The sequence below is a fragment of the Caretta caretta genome, chromosome 1, assembly GCF_965140235.1.
Source record: "Caretta caretta isolate rCarCar2 chromosome 1, rCarCar1.hap1, whole genome shotgun sequence".
Lineage (NCBI taxonomy): Eukaryota > Metazoa > Chordata > Testudines > Cheloniidae > Caretta > Caretta caretta.
In genome coordinates, this window is record NC_134206.1 from 228,306,523 (window position 1) to 228,324,562 (window position 18,040).

The 18,040-nt window shown below is 40.2% G+C and overlaps 1 protein-coding gene and 1 long non-coding RNA gene across 2 annotated transcripts in view; one reads left to right on the top strand and one right to left on the bottom strand.

Moving 5' to 3' along the window:
* The window catches only part of LOC142070648 (uncharacterized), a 42,773-nt gene that overhangs the window by 15,343 nt on the left and 9,390 nt on the right, over positions 1-18,040 (top strand). The window contains exon 2 of the long non-coding RNA XR_012666592.1: positions 5,544-5,695. This is a non-coding gene — a long non-coding RNA (uncharacterized LOC142070648). The remainder of the gene's footprint in view (positions 1-5,543; positions 5,696-18,040) is intronic.
* Positions 8,796-16,810, bottom strand: LOC125634046 (uroplakin-2-like). The gene is made up of 4 exons (XM_048844251.2): positions 16,661-16,810; positions 15,070-15,307; positions 12,536-12,615; positions 8,796-10,749 (listed from the first exon to the last, which is right to left on the bottom strand). Exons 1-4 carry the CDS (start codon positions 16,770-16,772, stop codon positions 10,607-10,609), a joined length of 573 nt encoding a protein of 190 aa, XP_048700208.2. The 5' UTR covers positions 16,773-16,810; the 3' UTR covers positions 8,796-10,606.

Here is an 18,040-nt window from a genome sequence, read left to right on the forward strand (position 1 = left end):
CTGACTCAGGCTTCTGAGGCTCATGCTATGGGGCTACAAATAGCAGCATAGATAGGCTGACTCAGGTTTGGAGCCTGGGCTCTGAAAATTTGTCAAGGGGGAGTGGCTCCAGTCCAAGTAGGAACCTCTACACTGCTACTTTTAGCCCCATGGCATGAGTCTCATGAGCCTTTGTCAGTTGAGCCAGGCTCTGAGACTCAGTTCTGCGTTGTTTTTTTCCCCCCAGTGTAGACATAGCCTCAGTATTACCTTCCACTTCAAGTATTAAAAGCCTAGCTGGAGTAATATCTATGATTGATGAGAACCATGTATGACTCTCACAAGATAGCTCAGTTCAAAATCCCATACAAGCCCTCCCCAAGACAGGGAATATCACCATACCATATGCTATAGCTCTAACTAAGTTATGGGCTTGATGCAGAAGTTACTGGGTTTTATACAGGAGGTCAAACTAGATGATCATAATTGTGCTTGTGGCTTTTCATCTTAACACTTAGTTAAGAATCCTTGAAAATATCCAAATTCCACAGTTGGAATCAGAAAGTCCCTGCAGTCTGCAAGGAGAAATAGGCTGTTAAGTATTAATATCTTACTTGAGATTCACTGCAAAACTTTTGCCTAGGTTGAGCTTGTTGTTTCTGTAAGTGACAATGAACACAGTAAACTGAATGAATTGTAAAGAGCTCCATAATATGTAGTTTTGTAGTGCAGCCTGTGAACTGTGCAGAATTGCATTATGTTGCAATATGACCCACTTTTTTGGATTCTTGTTTTTAATAGGTGACAAAAGTAGAATTTAGTTTACTACATAGATGGAGTCCTGAATCACTGTCTTGGAGTATACTGCATTCTAAATAATTTGGGCTTCCCCCCAGCAAAAGTCAGCCTTCTAATAAAACTTTTCCAGAGTTTAAGATTTTGTTTAACTTGCTCTTCAAGGGATTAGTAGCCTTTCCAACCCTTTCCCACACCCTTACCTGACCCTCCCCATCCAGTGGATGTTAATGATGCAGATGAAAAAAGAAAGAACAATCCTCTCTTGTACTGAACTGGGGTTGAACATACTCCATGATGAGAAACTACAAATGCCTCCAGTAGTTTCACTTAGCTGTTATTCCTGTTTTTGCAGAAGATAAGAGTAAAAAAGCCAGACTAACAGGAATTTCTCACAAACATTTTCAGGTTCATTGGTCAGTTTCACTCACTATCTCTCCCTCAACTTGCTAAAGCAAATACTTCTACAGCACCTACTGAGGTAGCAGGACAGGGCAAAACTCCTGTACAATTGCATTCTATTATCACTGAATTAAAGACTCTAAAATTGACCTGATGTCTCAGAGGGAACTAGCACTGGGATTCAGGGCTTTCCTCAAACTTTAGTATCTCAATCAATTGCTCTTTGCATCTCAGTCATGAACATTTCAGCAAACCTAGTATTCTGTCTTTTGATTTTTCTATTACAAGAGAATTGTAGAAACAAAGAAAATCACCCCCATCCGAAAGCAGACTGCATAGTGATGTACATACCACAAGTATTTGGGTAATATTACAAGAAGGATTTCTGGCAGCATGACTTCTGGGAAAGAACTCAGAGTATGCAGTGGTTGTACAGGGCTCTCAGTGATTGTGGGCACTCTTTGAGTTTCCGATGAAGTGAGCTGTAGCTCACGAAAGCTCATGCTCAAATAAATTGGTTAGTCTCTAAGGTGCCACAAGTACTCCTTTTCTTTTTTCTTGAGTTTGTGTAGTTTACAGTGGTTCTACTTTGTATTGTGTTTTTGCCACACGCACAAGCTAAACAGATCAGTACTTGGCAGGGAGATTTCCAAGGAACATTTAAGGTTATGCAGAGTCTGGTGATCTAGTAGGTGGCACTTTTCCTTCTAATTCTGTACTGAGCTAAAGCCCTGGCCTGGCAACAGTAGAGGACTGTGTTGCTGGAAGTTTGTGGTTCTAATGAAATATAAAACTGAGCTGACAACTTGCAACATGTTTCGTATGAGTAGCAGAGATAACGCTGGGCATCCTAGTCAAACACCAACTTGGGTAATTAAATGCAGCCTACCTAGTTTCCTCCTGCAGTTTTAATTGGTTGTAGGGTGACCAGACATTCCAATATCAGCAGGACCTTTCTGATATTAGGGGCTTTGTCTTATACGTATAACTAAACCTCTCCTCCGAAAAAAAGTGTCCCAATTTTTCACTCTTGCTATCTGGTCACCCTAATTGATTGCTTCTTCACGTCTTGTGTTAGACTGTTGCATAGCATTGCTCTCTACATTAAACAGCCACTACATTCAACCTACAGGTGGCTGCATTTCATAGGTGGGTGTAGTGAAGATGATCTAAAGCGTGTTAAATTCATTTAGGATCCTTTGAAATGAAAGACACTGTAGAAATACAAGCATTATTTTGATACAGTAAAATCTGTTTTAAGTGACTGAAAGTGATCAGAATAAATGGCCTAAAAGATTAACAAAATTGAACAGGAAAAAAAAAACTTGAAGGTGCTTTCAAGTGGTCTCTTAAGGTTGGGAGATAGTCTGTACTGCAGGTTTTACTGTAAGAGATACGTGTGTAATTACACACACAAAAGTACCTTAAAAGAACATTAAAGTTGCAAAGTCAAGAACTCAAAAGTTAGGAAATTCCCTAATTAAGGTAGCCTGTTCCCTCCTACTCCAACTGTTTGTCCCGGGTCTCCTTGCCCAGCCAGTCCTAGTCCTTCTCCCCTGGGGTACTTGGTTTTCTAGCCACGTCCCTCTGGAGTCCCACCCCTTCCAGGACATCAGTGTCCTTCAACAGTATTAAGACCCAGGTAGTGAACCTGTTAGTGAGCCCGTCAGGGTCATCTTCAATTCCAGTCTCTTCACCAAGTGACATGAAAAGACAACAACAACTCACTTTTTCCCCTATAGGTTTGAGATTTCAGTCTCTCTCCCAGTTCCCCTTTGTTCTATTGTCAGGGCACCCTCCCCGCAGTCATTTCCCTCAAGTTCTGTCCAGGGTTGGGTCTAAGGATGGGCAAGCAGGGTGCTCACACCTAACTTTTTTGGGTGGGAGGGGCTTAGCCACTTCAGGGGGACAGCTCAAAATGTTTTTCACCCTAGTTAACAAATGGCTAGGGCTGCTCCTATTCTACCTCTTTACAGACCCACCACTAAAGTTATTGCTAGCTCCTGCAGCTTATTCCTCTCTTCAGCAACTCCACCCAAAAGAAGAATTCTACCCAGCATCTCCCCTAGCCTAACAGATGCTCTTAGCCTCCTAGTCTGCTGAATTCCTTCTTTTATGGCAACCACCCAGCTCCTACCAGCTGGTTTTGATACCAAATTGAGCCTGACCCACCCTCTAGGTACAACATGGTGAGCTAATTGGGCTCCCAGCCTCCTGTTAACTCTTTATTGGGTTGTATGATGTTTGTACACCCTATCACACCCTGACACAAAGACCACCCCCCCTGCCAAATATCAAGTCCCTGCTCCAAAATATGGGGACCCTTGAACTGTTCAAACAAAAGGTTGCCAATTTTTTTTATATGGACAAAACAATGTATTTTTCCTAGACTTGTTCTCACAAACAGCCAAACAGTTTTGCCTGAAATTAAGAAAGGGAAAAAAAATCAATCTGGGGCAGACACCTAGCATGGAAAATTTGAGCCCAAATGGTTAAAATTTGACAAAGTTATAAACAACTGAAAACAGGATCTGATAATGGGAAGTCTTAAATGGGTCCTATAATGGGCAACCGAATAATAGGTGGCACTATCAGTCCCGTCTATAATCAGTTTTTTAAAAAAGCAGCCCACAGAATGCAGACACAATAGAAATTCCAAGACTTGCTGCAGACTTCTAGCAGAAACACTGTATTGAGGTATGTTGCCTAAGGCATAATTTCAGTAGAGCCAGAGTAAAGAATACACAGTGTAAAATCGCAAAAAGAAAAGGAGTACTTGTGGCACCTTAGAGACTAACCAATTTATTTGAGCATAAGCTTTCGTGAGCTACAGCTTGCTGTAGCCACAAGTACCACAAGTACTCCTTTTCTTTTTGCGAATACAGACTAACACGGCTGTTACTCTGAAACCAGTGTAAAATCAAGCTCAGAATGGGCAGTGCATAGTAAACTTGAACCAAATTAAGCTCTGTGCATATCCATTCAGAATACTGCTGCAGAGATCATTTTCCTAGCCTAGTGCTTTGAGCATGTCACCCTTCTCTGGCTCCCCCTTCTCCATTGCATAAAACATAAGCTACTTGTCTTCACTTTCAAGGCCCTTCACATCCTATCCGCACCCTATCTGTCATCTCTCTTTCACTACTGAGAGGTTGATTCCTTTCTCTAGTGAGCCTCCATGGCCCACTTGTTGAATTTTCAAATAAGCATGTTCATGCTGTCTCCCAGGCTGCTCCTCATGCTTTGGAGGAGCTCCCCATAAACATATGCCAAGCTACTTCATTTTTTTCCTTTGAATGCCTCCGTAAAACTCTCCTTTGCCCTGATGCCTACAAAAAGCTTTACAGTGGTTTGGCTGCTGGCGTGCAGAGATCTATTATGCTGACCACTGTTGTCTCATTGTTTCCTTATGCTCCCAGATCAGTCTGTCTGTATCTATCTGTTGTCTCTTGTCTTCTACATAGACTGTAAACTCTTTGGAGCAGGGACTGTCTTTTTGTTCTGTGTTGTACAGCACCTATCACAGCAGAATCTGGGTCCACAACTGAGTCTATTAGGTGCTATGATAACAGTAATAATAATAGTAATAATCATAATAACAATATGGGGGCTCAACCTCAGTATGGTAGTGCATGGTGAATCTGAACCAGGATAATTTATCAAATTAAGCTGAAATGTTATCATTGTTATCAAACTGATGTAAGTGGATCTGGGAGTTTGCGCTGATTTAACTAAATGTGTTTAAAAATTATTTTAGTTGAACTGGTGCTGGTTCTCCCACTAGTATTCTACAGTGCCCTGGCAGCTTTACAAAATCTCCCAGAATGCACTGCTTCTGGAAGCTGAGCCAGGAATTGTGGGCGAGTTGCCCAGAAAGCATTGTAACTGAAGTTGTTTAGTACAGTTCTACTGTGAATGTGGAGAAAAACTCAAACTGGTTCAGTACAGTGGGTGTGGATGCACTGAAATATTTTTTCTTAAACTGGTTGTTACAAATGGTTCAATTCTGTGGCATAGATAACAGCTTGGAAATAGTGATCTTAATATTCCACTTCCTGGGGCATGATCCACAGCTTAGGGAATGACATAGGCATGGGTAGTACACCTGTAGCAAAAGGCAGTTGCAACGTTATAAAAAAGGGAATAAATAACTTGAATGAACAACTGCCAGAGACAGGAATCTGGTTGCTTTCAGCAAGTCATAGTTTTCAATGTGCTTTTCTTCCACAAGTGTAGTTAGTGTGAATAATACAAAAGGAATCTCATTTATGTTTGTTTCCTCTGTTCAATAATGGAAGTAACCGATATTTTCTGAATAAGTTCCCTTCAAGACTCCAGTGCAACTGGTTATTGCTCTTTTCCAACAGCAATCCTCTATATGAGAGTATGTCAGGGAGTGAGATTGGGAGTGAGCAGGACTGAGAATGACTGTCTTCATCTTCACATATGAAGTCCAGAGAGTTCCTCAGCAGCATGGGAGCAGATTTTCTGACATCAGGAAAGCCAACATCAGGAGACTGTAAGCTCTTTGGGGTTTTGTTCTGTGTTTGTACAGCACCTAGCACAATGGGTTCCCTGTCCATGACTACAGTTCCTAGGAGCTACCACGATATAAATAAATAAATAATAGTGCATACATAAGTTGGCTGTGTTGGTTCAGTCATCTATGCCCTCTGTGTCTCAGCAGTTCCTGTGCACTGTAACTAAGTGGAGAATTTATCTTCGTAGCAGAAGTCTGTGAAAAGTTCTTTATAACTCTGAAGGCATTTTACACATTGTTGGGCACTATACCAGGCACCTGATGCACCAGTCTGTCCAGGGAGAAGATCCACAGGGAAAAGTAACATATGTAATACTAGTAATCAGGAATGCATCTGATGAAGTGAGCTGTAGCTCACGAAAGCTTATGCTCAAATAAATTGGTTAGTCTCTAAGGTGCCACAAGTCTTCCTTTTCTTTGTAGTAATCAGACAAAGACCTTTTGCATGATAATTTGTCATGTATATTACAATATGTTAATGTGCGTGGCAGCTCTACTGTATTTATTGGCACGTCTACTCTGTACTGTATTTAGTTCTATTCCAGCGATACTGAGACCTCAGTGGTTCAGGAGCCAAATTAGTGATCAACATTACCCAAAAGAGCTACAGTACTGTGAATTCATTGTTTCATTTATGGTAGGACTATTCATATTTAAACAGTATGATGGGGATAAGTGCAAAGCACCAGCACCACCCAGTGACTTCATTAGCAATTGAAGGTGTTCTACACTTCTCTGGGGGAACTCATCACCACACAGGATCAGTCCCTTAATTAACAATACAGAATCAATATGTGATTTATTTTAAAATACCCATAGTAAATAGTAAGTAGCTCAAGATGCCCAAGGCTGGAAATTAACGAGAAAGTAGGTCTCAACTGACAAAGCATTGTTTGGAGTAAGGCGTGCAAATACCACTGTTTATTGACACCTGGAAAAGCGCTACCAAGCTTTCTCAATCATCTGTCCTGACGTTAGAATGAGAGGGACTGCTGTTCCCCTGGTTCAAACAAAGGGCATGATTCTTTGCTGCACTGCATCTAGCGCCAACATTTATATCAGTGCAAAATTAGTGCAAAATTTGTGTAAAAAAACTCTACCATTTTGCTTTCGTAGCATTTTACACTCACTTTGAACAGGTGTAAGTGAATACACAACATGCAGCGCAAAGGAGAATAAGGTCTGCACTAGACAGCTGTACTGCTTTGACCATATAGGTATAGTTAAAGGGATACTACCTCCCCTCCGCACCCTCCACACTCTTTTATATTATTATAAGTGCATCCACACTAGATCTTGTATTGGTTAAAAAAAAATCACATCCCTAGCCAATGTAGTTATACAAGTGTTTTTCAAAAGATTTGCTCTAGGAATTATTTTGGGGAAGTTCTACAACTTGTGTTATACAGGATGTCAGACTAAATGATCACAGTGATCCCTTCTGCCTTGGAATCCATAGGTGTAGACCAGGCCTCAGGCCCAAATGCATTTCAGTCAAATTTGGAGAATGGTCTAAAGGAATAACAAATCAGTCTTGTCAAAATGTTTTACTATTTGATGTCTGCTTTTTTATCAGGTCACCCTTCTAGGAAAATAATCCAACTTAATTTTTTCATTCAGGCTGGAGTTTTTTCCTTTCAACCCAGATTCAGTTGCATTGCAAAAACATCAGAACATATTCACGGAGGTCATTATTTTATATACAACATTCATATTTTTATTTGAAAGTCAAAGTAGTTCACATGTTCAAAACTCCTCTGAAAAAAAAAAAGCAAAGTGTTCAGAAGAGAGGAAGCAACCCCAAGCCCTTTTTATTACATGAGATAGGTGGGTGGGGGAAAGCTTACATTTTTTATGAGTTTGAACACATAACAATTTAGCAGGACAGTACAATGTAGATTACGTGCATTCTATTAAACCAAGGACTTGAATGCAATTTATGAAAATATGGTCAAGGATTGTAAACCATAACACCAATGCCAACGGACATCATTGCTAATTGATCATTGATAGGAATTATGCCCCTAACAAATGAATAACTGCTCTAGAGCAGTTGTTGAATGCCCTCTGTTGATATATCACACTCTTGCTATTATGGGTTTCATGAATTCAGCATCATCATGAAACTGCAGCGAATTTTCACTATTATTATTGCTTTTAAATCCTCATCACAGATTGTCATTTATTTCATTTTGACACAGTTATTACTTCATAAAAGTAATCACTGACAGTTACATTTATACTTAGTTGTAAGATTTGGAGGGGTACATTTACCCGATGATACCAAACATAAAGGACCTGATCCAGAACTCACTGAAGTCATATGGAAAGCTTCCTATTGACTTCAGTGGGCTTTGGATTCAGCCCAAAGAGCCAAATTCTGCTCACACTTACACCTGTGCATCCTCATTGAAGTCAATGGGTTTGCATGGGTTTGTCTGAGAGTAGAATTTGGCCCAATGTATTTCTATCATTTCCCACTCTCTCTCTTAGTTATAGGCTGTACTTTTATATAATTATGTAGGGGTCTGCCATATTCACATCTCCATTAAACTCAGACTCCATCTTCTCAATCTATTTTTTTTCCCAGTATTTTTTTCCTTTTGCCACATGACGATGATTGGGAACCTGTCCTCTGTAGCCTATAAAAGTGATGTTTGTTTATATTACATAAAATATAATTGAAATGTGCTAAAAATGTAAGTGGAGAATACATTTTGGGGCCAAAGTTTAGGCTTGACAATAGCGAGGGTGTGGTAAATTGTGGGTGAAGTGAAGAAAGACAATTCATAGCCAAGTTAGAGATAACTTAGGACATAACCCCAGGCCATGTTGTAAATGTGTTTGGCTCTAACAAGAGTTTTGGATGTAATGTAATTCTTGTGGAAGGCTGCTATCTATACTGACAGTTATTGGATTGGCATTTACGCAGTTGTTAAAGATAATGTTTAATATTAAATAGCCAATATAGCGGAAATATAGATATGGTAAAAGATAGGCTTAATGCTAATTAATCAAGGATGTTATTGTAAATTATTTTAAAAAGGATAACACATTAATTTTAGATTAGCATGCTCATTCATTATCAAGGTACTATTAGTAAAAGGATTATTTACCCATTCTTCTCATTCAGGGAATGGTCACCCCGGTGCACCATTTCATTTTGGAATGTGAGTATAAAAATGCAGTGTATGGTTATATCATAATTCCTGTTTGCTTTAACCATCTATTCTATTTTCAATTTCTATTTTAAATGAAGTCTTTAATTCTATCACTCGTGGTGTCATTCACAGTCTTTGACTAAACTAAAGTTATCTGTAACCACCCCAGAGCCTCAAACCTAAAGAATTTAATTTGGTTATTGGTATTATTATTTATACTGAAAATACTAATTGAAAATACTTACACCTCCGAGGGCTAACAGCTGGACCACTTCAGAGGTCTGAGTGCAGTTGCCAAAACATCAAAGTAAATTCTGACAGCTGAGATGAGGCCTTTCAGCTCAAAGCAATAAAAGCTCTTTCAGCTCAGTTTTAGTGGTTAGCATAAGTGAAAATTTTCAGAGTGGCCCTGGGCACAGACCCTTCAGGAGAATAACTGTTACTATGGATCAATATGCAAACCATGTAAACTCATCAGGACAACTACAATACTATGGTAGGGCCTGATCCTGAGAGGTACTGGATGTCACAACCAGGTCAAACCTAGAAGTTGGAGCAAGAGTCAGCTGGGTCAGGATACTAGAAGGTCAGAAGCAGAAGACAAACTGGGGATCAGAACCACAAGTCAGGAACCAGAGTCAAGATGGGTCAGGATACCAAGGAGGTCAGAGGCAGGAAACAAACTGGAGTTCCAGAACCACAAGTCAGATGCCAAGAAATCAAGGACATGGAGTCACAAGATACACAGTCTCAAGCAGAGTGGAGCCCAGTTGTTCAGACAACTTACTGTTCCTACTGCAGTCCTAAGTAGGGCCAATGGGCCAATCAGCTGCTTCGGGGCTATGCCAAATGGACCTCAGGGCAGAGCCTAACCCTGGGGCTGGGCTTCATGGGTCCCAGGTAAGCCATTGGCAGCAGACTGCCAAGTGGCGGGTTGGAGTGTGGTTGTTCCTATGGCCTTTGAAAACCTGGGTTTGAGCCCTATGGGTTCATTGATGTCAATGAGATGCTTGTGGATTTGGGTTAATGGAAGTTATAGCTGCTCAACATCTCTAAGGATCAGGTATATAAAATCAACTCCTATGCCAGTTATCACAATGCACTATATATCATGTCCAGCCAACGTGAAATATCAGACTCAAAGATGGTGGCCTCTGATGCATGGGTGTAAAGAGAAATTCACTACATACAATGAGCCATAGCCCTCAGTGCACCCATAATCAACCATTGTATACCATACAACCACTAACACAGCAGATGTGTTAAGACACTGAAATATGAAGCCTGCCCAAGCACCCTCAGAAATGTTGCTGCTAGAATTAAAAGTCGTGCACTGTGACACATGTGATATACAACTCGCTAGCTACATGTCTCAGGTTAATGACGATGGATTTTTGTTTATGGCACCAAAGTACCTTAGCTAGAGAAAGTCCCAAGCCAACTTGGAACCAAACTTCAGGGTTGTTCGGTTTGGGCCCAACTCTGATGATAGCTCTTGATGGAAAAATTGTCACATTGTAAATCAGGCTATATACAGGTTTCATCCGATACATTATACATCTTCAATTCTGATTTATACTATTTCTAATTCTTCATATTCCCTTTCTAATTCTTCATATTCACTTTTTAATACAGCACTCATTATTGTAGATATTCTTGATTCCTGGAAAGCAGTTCATTCAGATCGGTAGTCGTTTTTGTTCTGGAAGGCAATCTTGGCTTGCCCGATTTATGATTTTTTTCCTCCAAGAGCTGCTGCTACAATTAAGCCAACCACGAGCACAAACATACCAACAGAAAGCAGTACTGTGATCACTATCATTCCTCCGGCCCGCCCTAAGAATGATCCATCATATGCCGTGAAGCTTGTCACTAAAATGTAAAAAGACAAAATATTTAGAGTTAAAGCCATCGGGGTAGATTTTCAAACCCATGTTTCCCTTTTGCACCATGGTGTGAGGGTGTAAGTAGTACTATTTAGTAGAACTATCATCGCAGTTAACAAAACAATGTAAAACTTTAGAGCCTACAAGTCCCCTCAGTCCTACTTCTTGTTCAGCCAATCACTAAGACAAACATGTTTGTTTACATTTACGGGAGATAATGCTGCCTGCTTCTTATTTATATCACCTGAAAGTGAGAACAGGTATTTGCATGGCACTGTTGTAGCCAGTGTTGCAAGGTATTTACGTGCCAGATATGCTAAACATTCATATGATCCTTCATGCTTTGATTTGTAGGCTCTAAAGTTTTATATTGTTTTGTTTTGTTTCTGAATGCAGTTACGTAAAAAAAAAAATTCTACATTTGAAAGTTGAACTTTCACGACAAAGAGATTGCACTACGGTACTTGTATGAGACGAATTGAAAAATTCTATTTCTTTTGTTTATCTTTTTTACAGTGCAAATATATGTAATCAAAAATAATATAAAGTGAGCACTGTACACTTTTTGTATTGTGTTGTAATTGAAATCAGTATATTTGAAAATGTTGGAAAACATCCAAAAATATTTATACTAAATTTAAATTGGTATTCTGTTATCGTTTAACAGTGCGATTAAAACTGTGATTAATCACGACTTTTTTTAAATCTCATAATTAATTGCAATTATTTTTTAATCGTTTGACAGCCCTACTATTTAGACATCTAAGCATGTGGTTTTTATTTGCATTCAGATACTCAGGCCTTGTTTACACACGAACTAGCAGTTTGTCTAAAGGTATATGTACACTACAATCAGAGATGTGATTGCAGGACAGTCTGACATACTGACATTAGCTTTAATCTAGGTAGTGCAGCTCAAGGTAGCAGTGAAGAGGTGAAGGCACAGAGTTCAGCAAAGGCTAGCAATGCAAGTATGTGCCCAGAGTACCTGGCATGCCTGCACTGCCATGCTGCCACATCTTCAGTGCTATTTTTGGCCGTACTAGCCACATCTAAGCTAGCACAGATATGCCAGCGCATGCTGCAATTTCACCTCTGATTTCAGTGTAGTCATATCCTAAACATCTGGTTTTTTAAGATCAATAATTAAACTGGTGCAGTCTCCAGGTGGAATCTCTCAAATAAATTTTAAAATGGCTTATGTCAATTCAGCTTAATTCAGCAAGGAATCCATTTATGTTAATTCAATATAAGTCAGGTATAAATAAATTTAAGAGTGTCCAAGCTGAGCTTTTGCACTGGTTTAACTAAATCAGTTTTTATACCAGATTAGTTAAATCCATACAACTTTGTGTGAAGACAAGGCATTAGATGTCTAACCTAGTGCAGGAAGTTGTTGTTTACTTATTTTGAAATCTCAAACAGATTAATTATTTGTTATTAGTATTATTTAACCCCTATATTGTAGTGATGAATCAGGCTAAATGAAACCAGGGGCCTGCTTCTCGCGTGCCTTCCACCTTTTTGTAGCCCTTTACACCTGTGTAAATTAACTGATTAACTGCAAAGTGGATATAAAATACTTCTGGTATAAATGATAATCCAGTCCCAAGTTTCTGCACAGTTCTATGAACTGGATAGAGAAAGGCTAGTATTAAAATACCTTTAGCAGAACAGCTTATTATCCTGTAACAGGGTGATTTTATGACTCCGAATGACAGGAGCTTAAGGAGAATAACTGAAGTGACTTTTTCACTACGTTAGAGACTCACCATTGTTTGTTTGTATGGCATCTGACCAGCCTGTGTGAGCTCTGATTACAGCATTTTCATCCAGAATAAAGAAATTCACCCTTAAATAAACATGGAAAAAAAATAAACATTAAACATTCTCCTTAGCAGGATCATACAAAATGCCACTGTATGTCTAGTTCAGTTTTTAGCTCTGGATGGTTTTTAACCTTAGGATAATATTGTCCACCAGAAACAATGGCAAACATTTTTTTATGATGGAAAATTGCTGTCACAGCCTGTTCTGTGTTCCTAAAGAAGGACCTTCTGACTCCCATCCCACCATTACTTGAAATGGTTCCTTACTAAGATGGACCCATGTCCAAAATGGTGAGTTGGCATTCAGCTCTAAAGCTCACCCGTATTAGGCGGGAGGGGTTTTGGACCTAGTGATTTGGTTTGGGTCTGTCACTGTTTCTTACTCACCTAAGAAACTATCCTCATTTTTCAAAACTCTGCATGGATTTGCTCCTCCCTTCCTCTTTGACTTCATATCCACTCATACTCTTCTATCTCCACATTTCATTCTTAATTCATCCATGTAAATGGAATTCTTTCTTTACTCTCTCTGAGTCACTTTATGGGCCTGATTCAAAGCCCAATGAAATCACTGGAAAGACTTCCTTTGAACTTGGTAAGCTTTAGACCAGACCCTTGTTCTCTACCTATAACTTTTCTTTTTGTCTGAGTTTACAGTTATGAACTATCACTTATGGTATCTGGTAATAAGGAAGCTTTCTAAAGATAATGCATTACATTAGATAGAGCATTTTGATTTTCAGAAGGTGTAATGAGAAAAATTAGAAAAACAGTGCATGCATCCATTGCATCTTCACAAGCTGGCATTGTACACTCAGATGCCCATATGTGCTTGCAAAATGGGATTCTGCCTCCTCGATTCTTACGGCTTTTGTCCGTCAAACTTTTGTCAGTCAGGGGTGTGAAAAAACCTCTGACCGACAAAAGTTTTACTGAGAAAAACGCCAATATGGACAGCACTTTGTTGGCGGGAGATGCTTTCTCGCCGACATAGTTACCGCCCCTCATTGGGGGTGGTTTTATTTTGTCAGCAGGAGAGCTTTCTCCTACCATCAAAGAGTGGCTACACTGCGTACCTTATAGTAGAAATAGCCTTAGGTGCCCTAGCCTCAGCATAAGTTAGAATAGGTATAGGGCTGATGTAATTTGTAACAGTTGGCTATGAACTCTAAGGCTTATCTATAGAGTGTGGCAATGTGAACTAGAGGGGTGTGATTTCTAAAGTGCAACAATGTGTTGTGCACTAACTGGCCTGTGTAGACCATGCTGATGTGCACTAAATGCTCCTCAGTGCACATTATCGTAGATCTGTTTCAAAGAGCACTCAAGTAACGTGCACAAGTGAACTTAGTTAACCCCAGCAAAGTCTACATGGGCCAATTAGTGCACAACGCCTTGGTGCACTTTAGAAATCACACCCCTCTAGTGTGCACTGTTGCAATGTGTAGACAAGCTGTAAGGAACCGTACCCAGCTGTGAATTGGAAGAGCCCTTTCAATTTCCCAGCACACCTTCTAGTCTGTAGTGGGGGTTGGTTGGCATGGGAGCCAGGTCTGCCAGCTTTACTCAAAATCTCAAAATTTTTGCAAACTGGATATCGGGTGGGGAGGGGGATTTGTTTGGGGCAATCAGAATGTTTTGTTTCAATCATTTTGAAATGTTTCTTTTTGATTTTGACCTTTTTAATATTTTAAAATGTACTATGATTAGCTTAAATTTAGAAACAAAATGTGGTTTCAAACCAGAAAACTGACAATTTTTTGCTTAGAAAAATGTCAAAAAAGGACGTTTTAACAATTTCAAAACTTTTTTCAACATTTTTTCAAGTTCAGAAATTTGTCAGAACTGATCCTTTCCCACAAAAAGTTTCAGTTTTGACAAGTCAGCAGTTTTCAATGAAAAAACTATTTTGTCAGCAAATTCCTAACCAGCTCTAGTCTCAACCCAGCAGCTCTAGCCAGATTCTGGATACTTTGCAAAGGGGCTGGAACCAGAGGAGAGAATTTGTCCTGTGTACATAAGAGCCCATTTCTGAATGCATATGTATGTTTTTTAAGAGAGCTCTCATGTTGCCTTCCCCAGAATATCTCAGTCCTAAGGTAGTTGTGGAGCCTGAAAGGTTCATCTCTAAAAGCATTGTGTTTGGTTTCATTGGGTGTCTAAACAAAATGTATTAAACACTAGAGACCATGAATCAGAAGTAAGGAAGTTGCATTTTTGAGAATTCACCTCTCCTGAATTATAGCTGAAATGACTGAACTACACAGGGCAGGAAACAACTCTTAAACAACTCTCAGCCTAGCACATTTTAAAAAAACAAAAACAAATATTTAACCCTTTTTATATTTGCTAGAGAAAGGAAACCCTCTCATGCTTTCACGTTGCCAGCATCACCTTGTGTAAGAGCACTGACTTATCAAAGGCTAATATTTTAGCCATACTGAATGCACTTTCGTTTCAGTTGGCTCATACAGTACCTGTAAATCGACGATGGCTGAAGGACTCGATTGCAGAAGGAGCCTGTAGCTTTTTCACAGACTTCTACCCCCACCTGGTAGCCTACGACTGTGGTCAGCTTGTAATTCCCATCATCAATGTCCATGCTCACAAGATCCCTGGCTATTCTACATGAGACACTCTTGAATTCTCCCGCAAAGTAAACTTGGGCAGTAGAGGAAGAGTGGAGGGATTTGATCTGATCGGTGTCTGTCACAGCTTGAAAAAGGACAGCATAAAAACTTCACATTAATCATATGACCAATCAATGCAGCAAGACCATAACCTATTACCGATGCTGCAGTTTGCAGATGTTATTTAAGAAAGGGCTCAAGCATCCCATACAGGGGAGTAAGGAACCATAAGGTGCCCCTTTCTCTCCCCTGGGTAGGCAACATGGGTTGTAATGTGTAGGAGAAGTAGCTGCCCTGCAGGTGTTATTTCCTCACCAGTGCAGATAGGTGAGGAGTGGATAGAGCATTGGCACAGGATGAGCTGACACAGAGGGGGACAGATTGCAAGGTGCCAACCTAGTCCTCGTTGTCTGTATTAATGAGGGAAGAAAGGATAGTGTGAAAATAGAACTGAACTTTGAAAATGATTTTCTCTCCCAAATTTACAGTGTATACATAACTCACGGGCCACAACCATGGTGCCTCAACTAAGCAACATCGTGACTAGCCAGGGGCCAGAGTAGGTATATGGATTGAGCAGTGTGGGTATCTATAGGGCATGGATTGGATAACATGGCTACTTGCAGGAAGAACTGGTTGGAAAACAGAAAAAACTTTAATGGAAATTCTCTTTGTGCTGGGGGCCAGTACCCCCCCACTCCGCCCAAGCCTGCTCCTGCCTCCCCCTGCAGAGGCCTGGGGCCACACACATCCCCGAAGGGCGGGAGGTGGGGGCTGCGTAGGGCACCAAAATGGCTAGGGCTGGCCCTGCAGGGTGGGCTCAAAAAATAACTGGGAACCACTGCTTTAGGGCCTCAGCACCATTAAGTGACTAGCATTGTCTACTGCATGATGCCACAAACTTACTACAAAATTATCACACTCTCTGGTGACCTTGGCACTGAATATTATAGAACAATATGCAAAAAGCCTCAGGACTAGCCTGGATTCCACTCATCAATTCAATACTGAAATCCAGCCAGGATTCCTACTCATAGTGACTTAAAGTCATTGCTATCTGAATGCAGTGGACTGTGTGGCATGACCTGCTGGTATCAGTTAAGTTGCTGCTAGACAGGTGGCTATGTCAAAAAGGCTATCGAACCATAGTTGTCCGCCTTTTTGACAGTCCCATTAAAGGGCAAGGATTGATGGGCATGGAGATCAATCTGCCCTATCTCACATAGAAATCGTCCTTCTGAGTCATGGTTGAGTCACATCAGTGAGGCATTGTGAGGAAGCTTGCACTGTTGTTGCTCATACTCTATCTGGTCTTCTGTGGATGGCTGGAGGACTTTGGCCTTTGAGGGTGTCCATCTGTCATGGTTTATAACCAATAAAATAATGACAAGTTAAAAGAATCGACACATCAAAAGAGAAAATCAAGAATACGTCTTACCTGGCATAGCAACTTTATCACCAACAGCCGCTACTGCTGGTCTAATCGTAGTGGGTGTGAATTGAGAGGAAGGAATACACTTAGGAATATTAACAATGAAAGATGAACTCATTCTTGCTGCTAAAATCACGCTCGCGTTTGGAAAGAAATCTAGTGCTGGAAATGAAAAAAAGATAATGTTAGAGCAAATTTGTTTCCATGTAAATATATGATGACCAGGAAATTTAGCTAATGGATATTGATATATTTCTTAGAGCTGATGGGGAAATAACTTTTTTCCATCATGAAAAATCTCTAGGGACACAAAAAAAATTTTTTTTTTCATTTTCATTGACATTTTTCAGGTTTTTGGGTTTTTTCCAATGAAAGCCAAAATTATTCAACAAAATGGAAACGTTTTCACAAGAACTTTCTTTTCATTGAAAAGCCATTTTCCATTGTAAAAATGCTCTGATAGACAATTTTGGAACAGCTTCACTATTTATCTTGTGCTTTTTTCTTTTCTTTTCTTTTTTTTTAATGCTACAGACACTCAAGGAACAGATCAAATGTTTAGGAGAGAATCTTAGTTATTTTAATTAGGTGAATGTACCCATGAAACTTACGGTTTGCGGTTACTACTAAAGTAACCAAACTGGTTTCGAGTTCCTCGCTGGGTCTGTGGTTGGGGAGCACAGCAGAGGCCCCTCTTGAGTGCGGAATACCTTACCTTGTTCTGCTTTATATATCTATGTTGAAAAACATAAACAATATCTACTAACCTAAGAACTAAGCTTACTAGCCTCTGTGAAAAAGATGTGCTGCCACTCCCCTAAAGCCACACTCCCTGCTATTTAAAGGAATTAAAGAGTTACACGCTGTTTGATTTTAATAAATTGTTAATCTATTTTAAAATAATCTATTTTAAAAACATAGGGCCAGATTCTCTGTTACTCCAGTCCAGCCCTGAGCACAGGGCCCATTGGAGGCAGGGGAAGGTGTGGCTTGAAGCTATGTTTGCACTTCCCTAATTGTAGCCCCAACCCCAACCCAAAAGCTTTGATGCTTCCACTTTCTAAATTCAATGCCCAGGTGAGAAGCCAACCTCTCTCCCACAGCTATTGAAAAAGAGGAGGATGCTGGGATTCCTACCAGGCTGCTGTCCCTTGAGTCTGTTTGGAAGTCCCATCTTTCCTATCAGCCATTAGGTAATATGTGACTGATAAATTCCTACCCAGGCCTCTGACTCTGGAAAGGAGAAGGAAAATTCCCTCTGACAGTTCACTCCCTCTGTTCTCAGAGCCTTCTGCTATTTTAACCCTTCCTGGCTGCTGTGGTGGAGGGAATCTGAAGCGTGGTAAAGCCTCCACTGCTCCACTCTTCCATTAGCTCTCTTAGCTG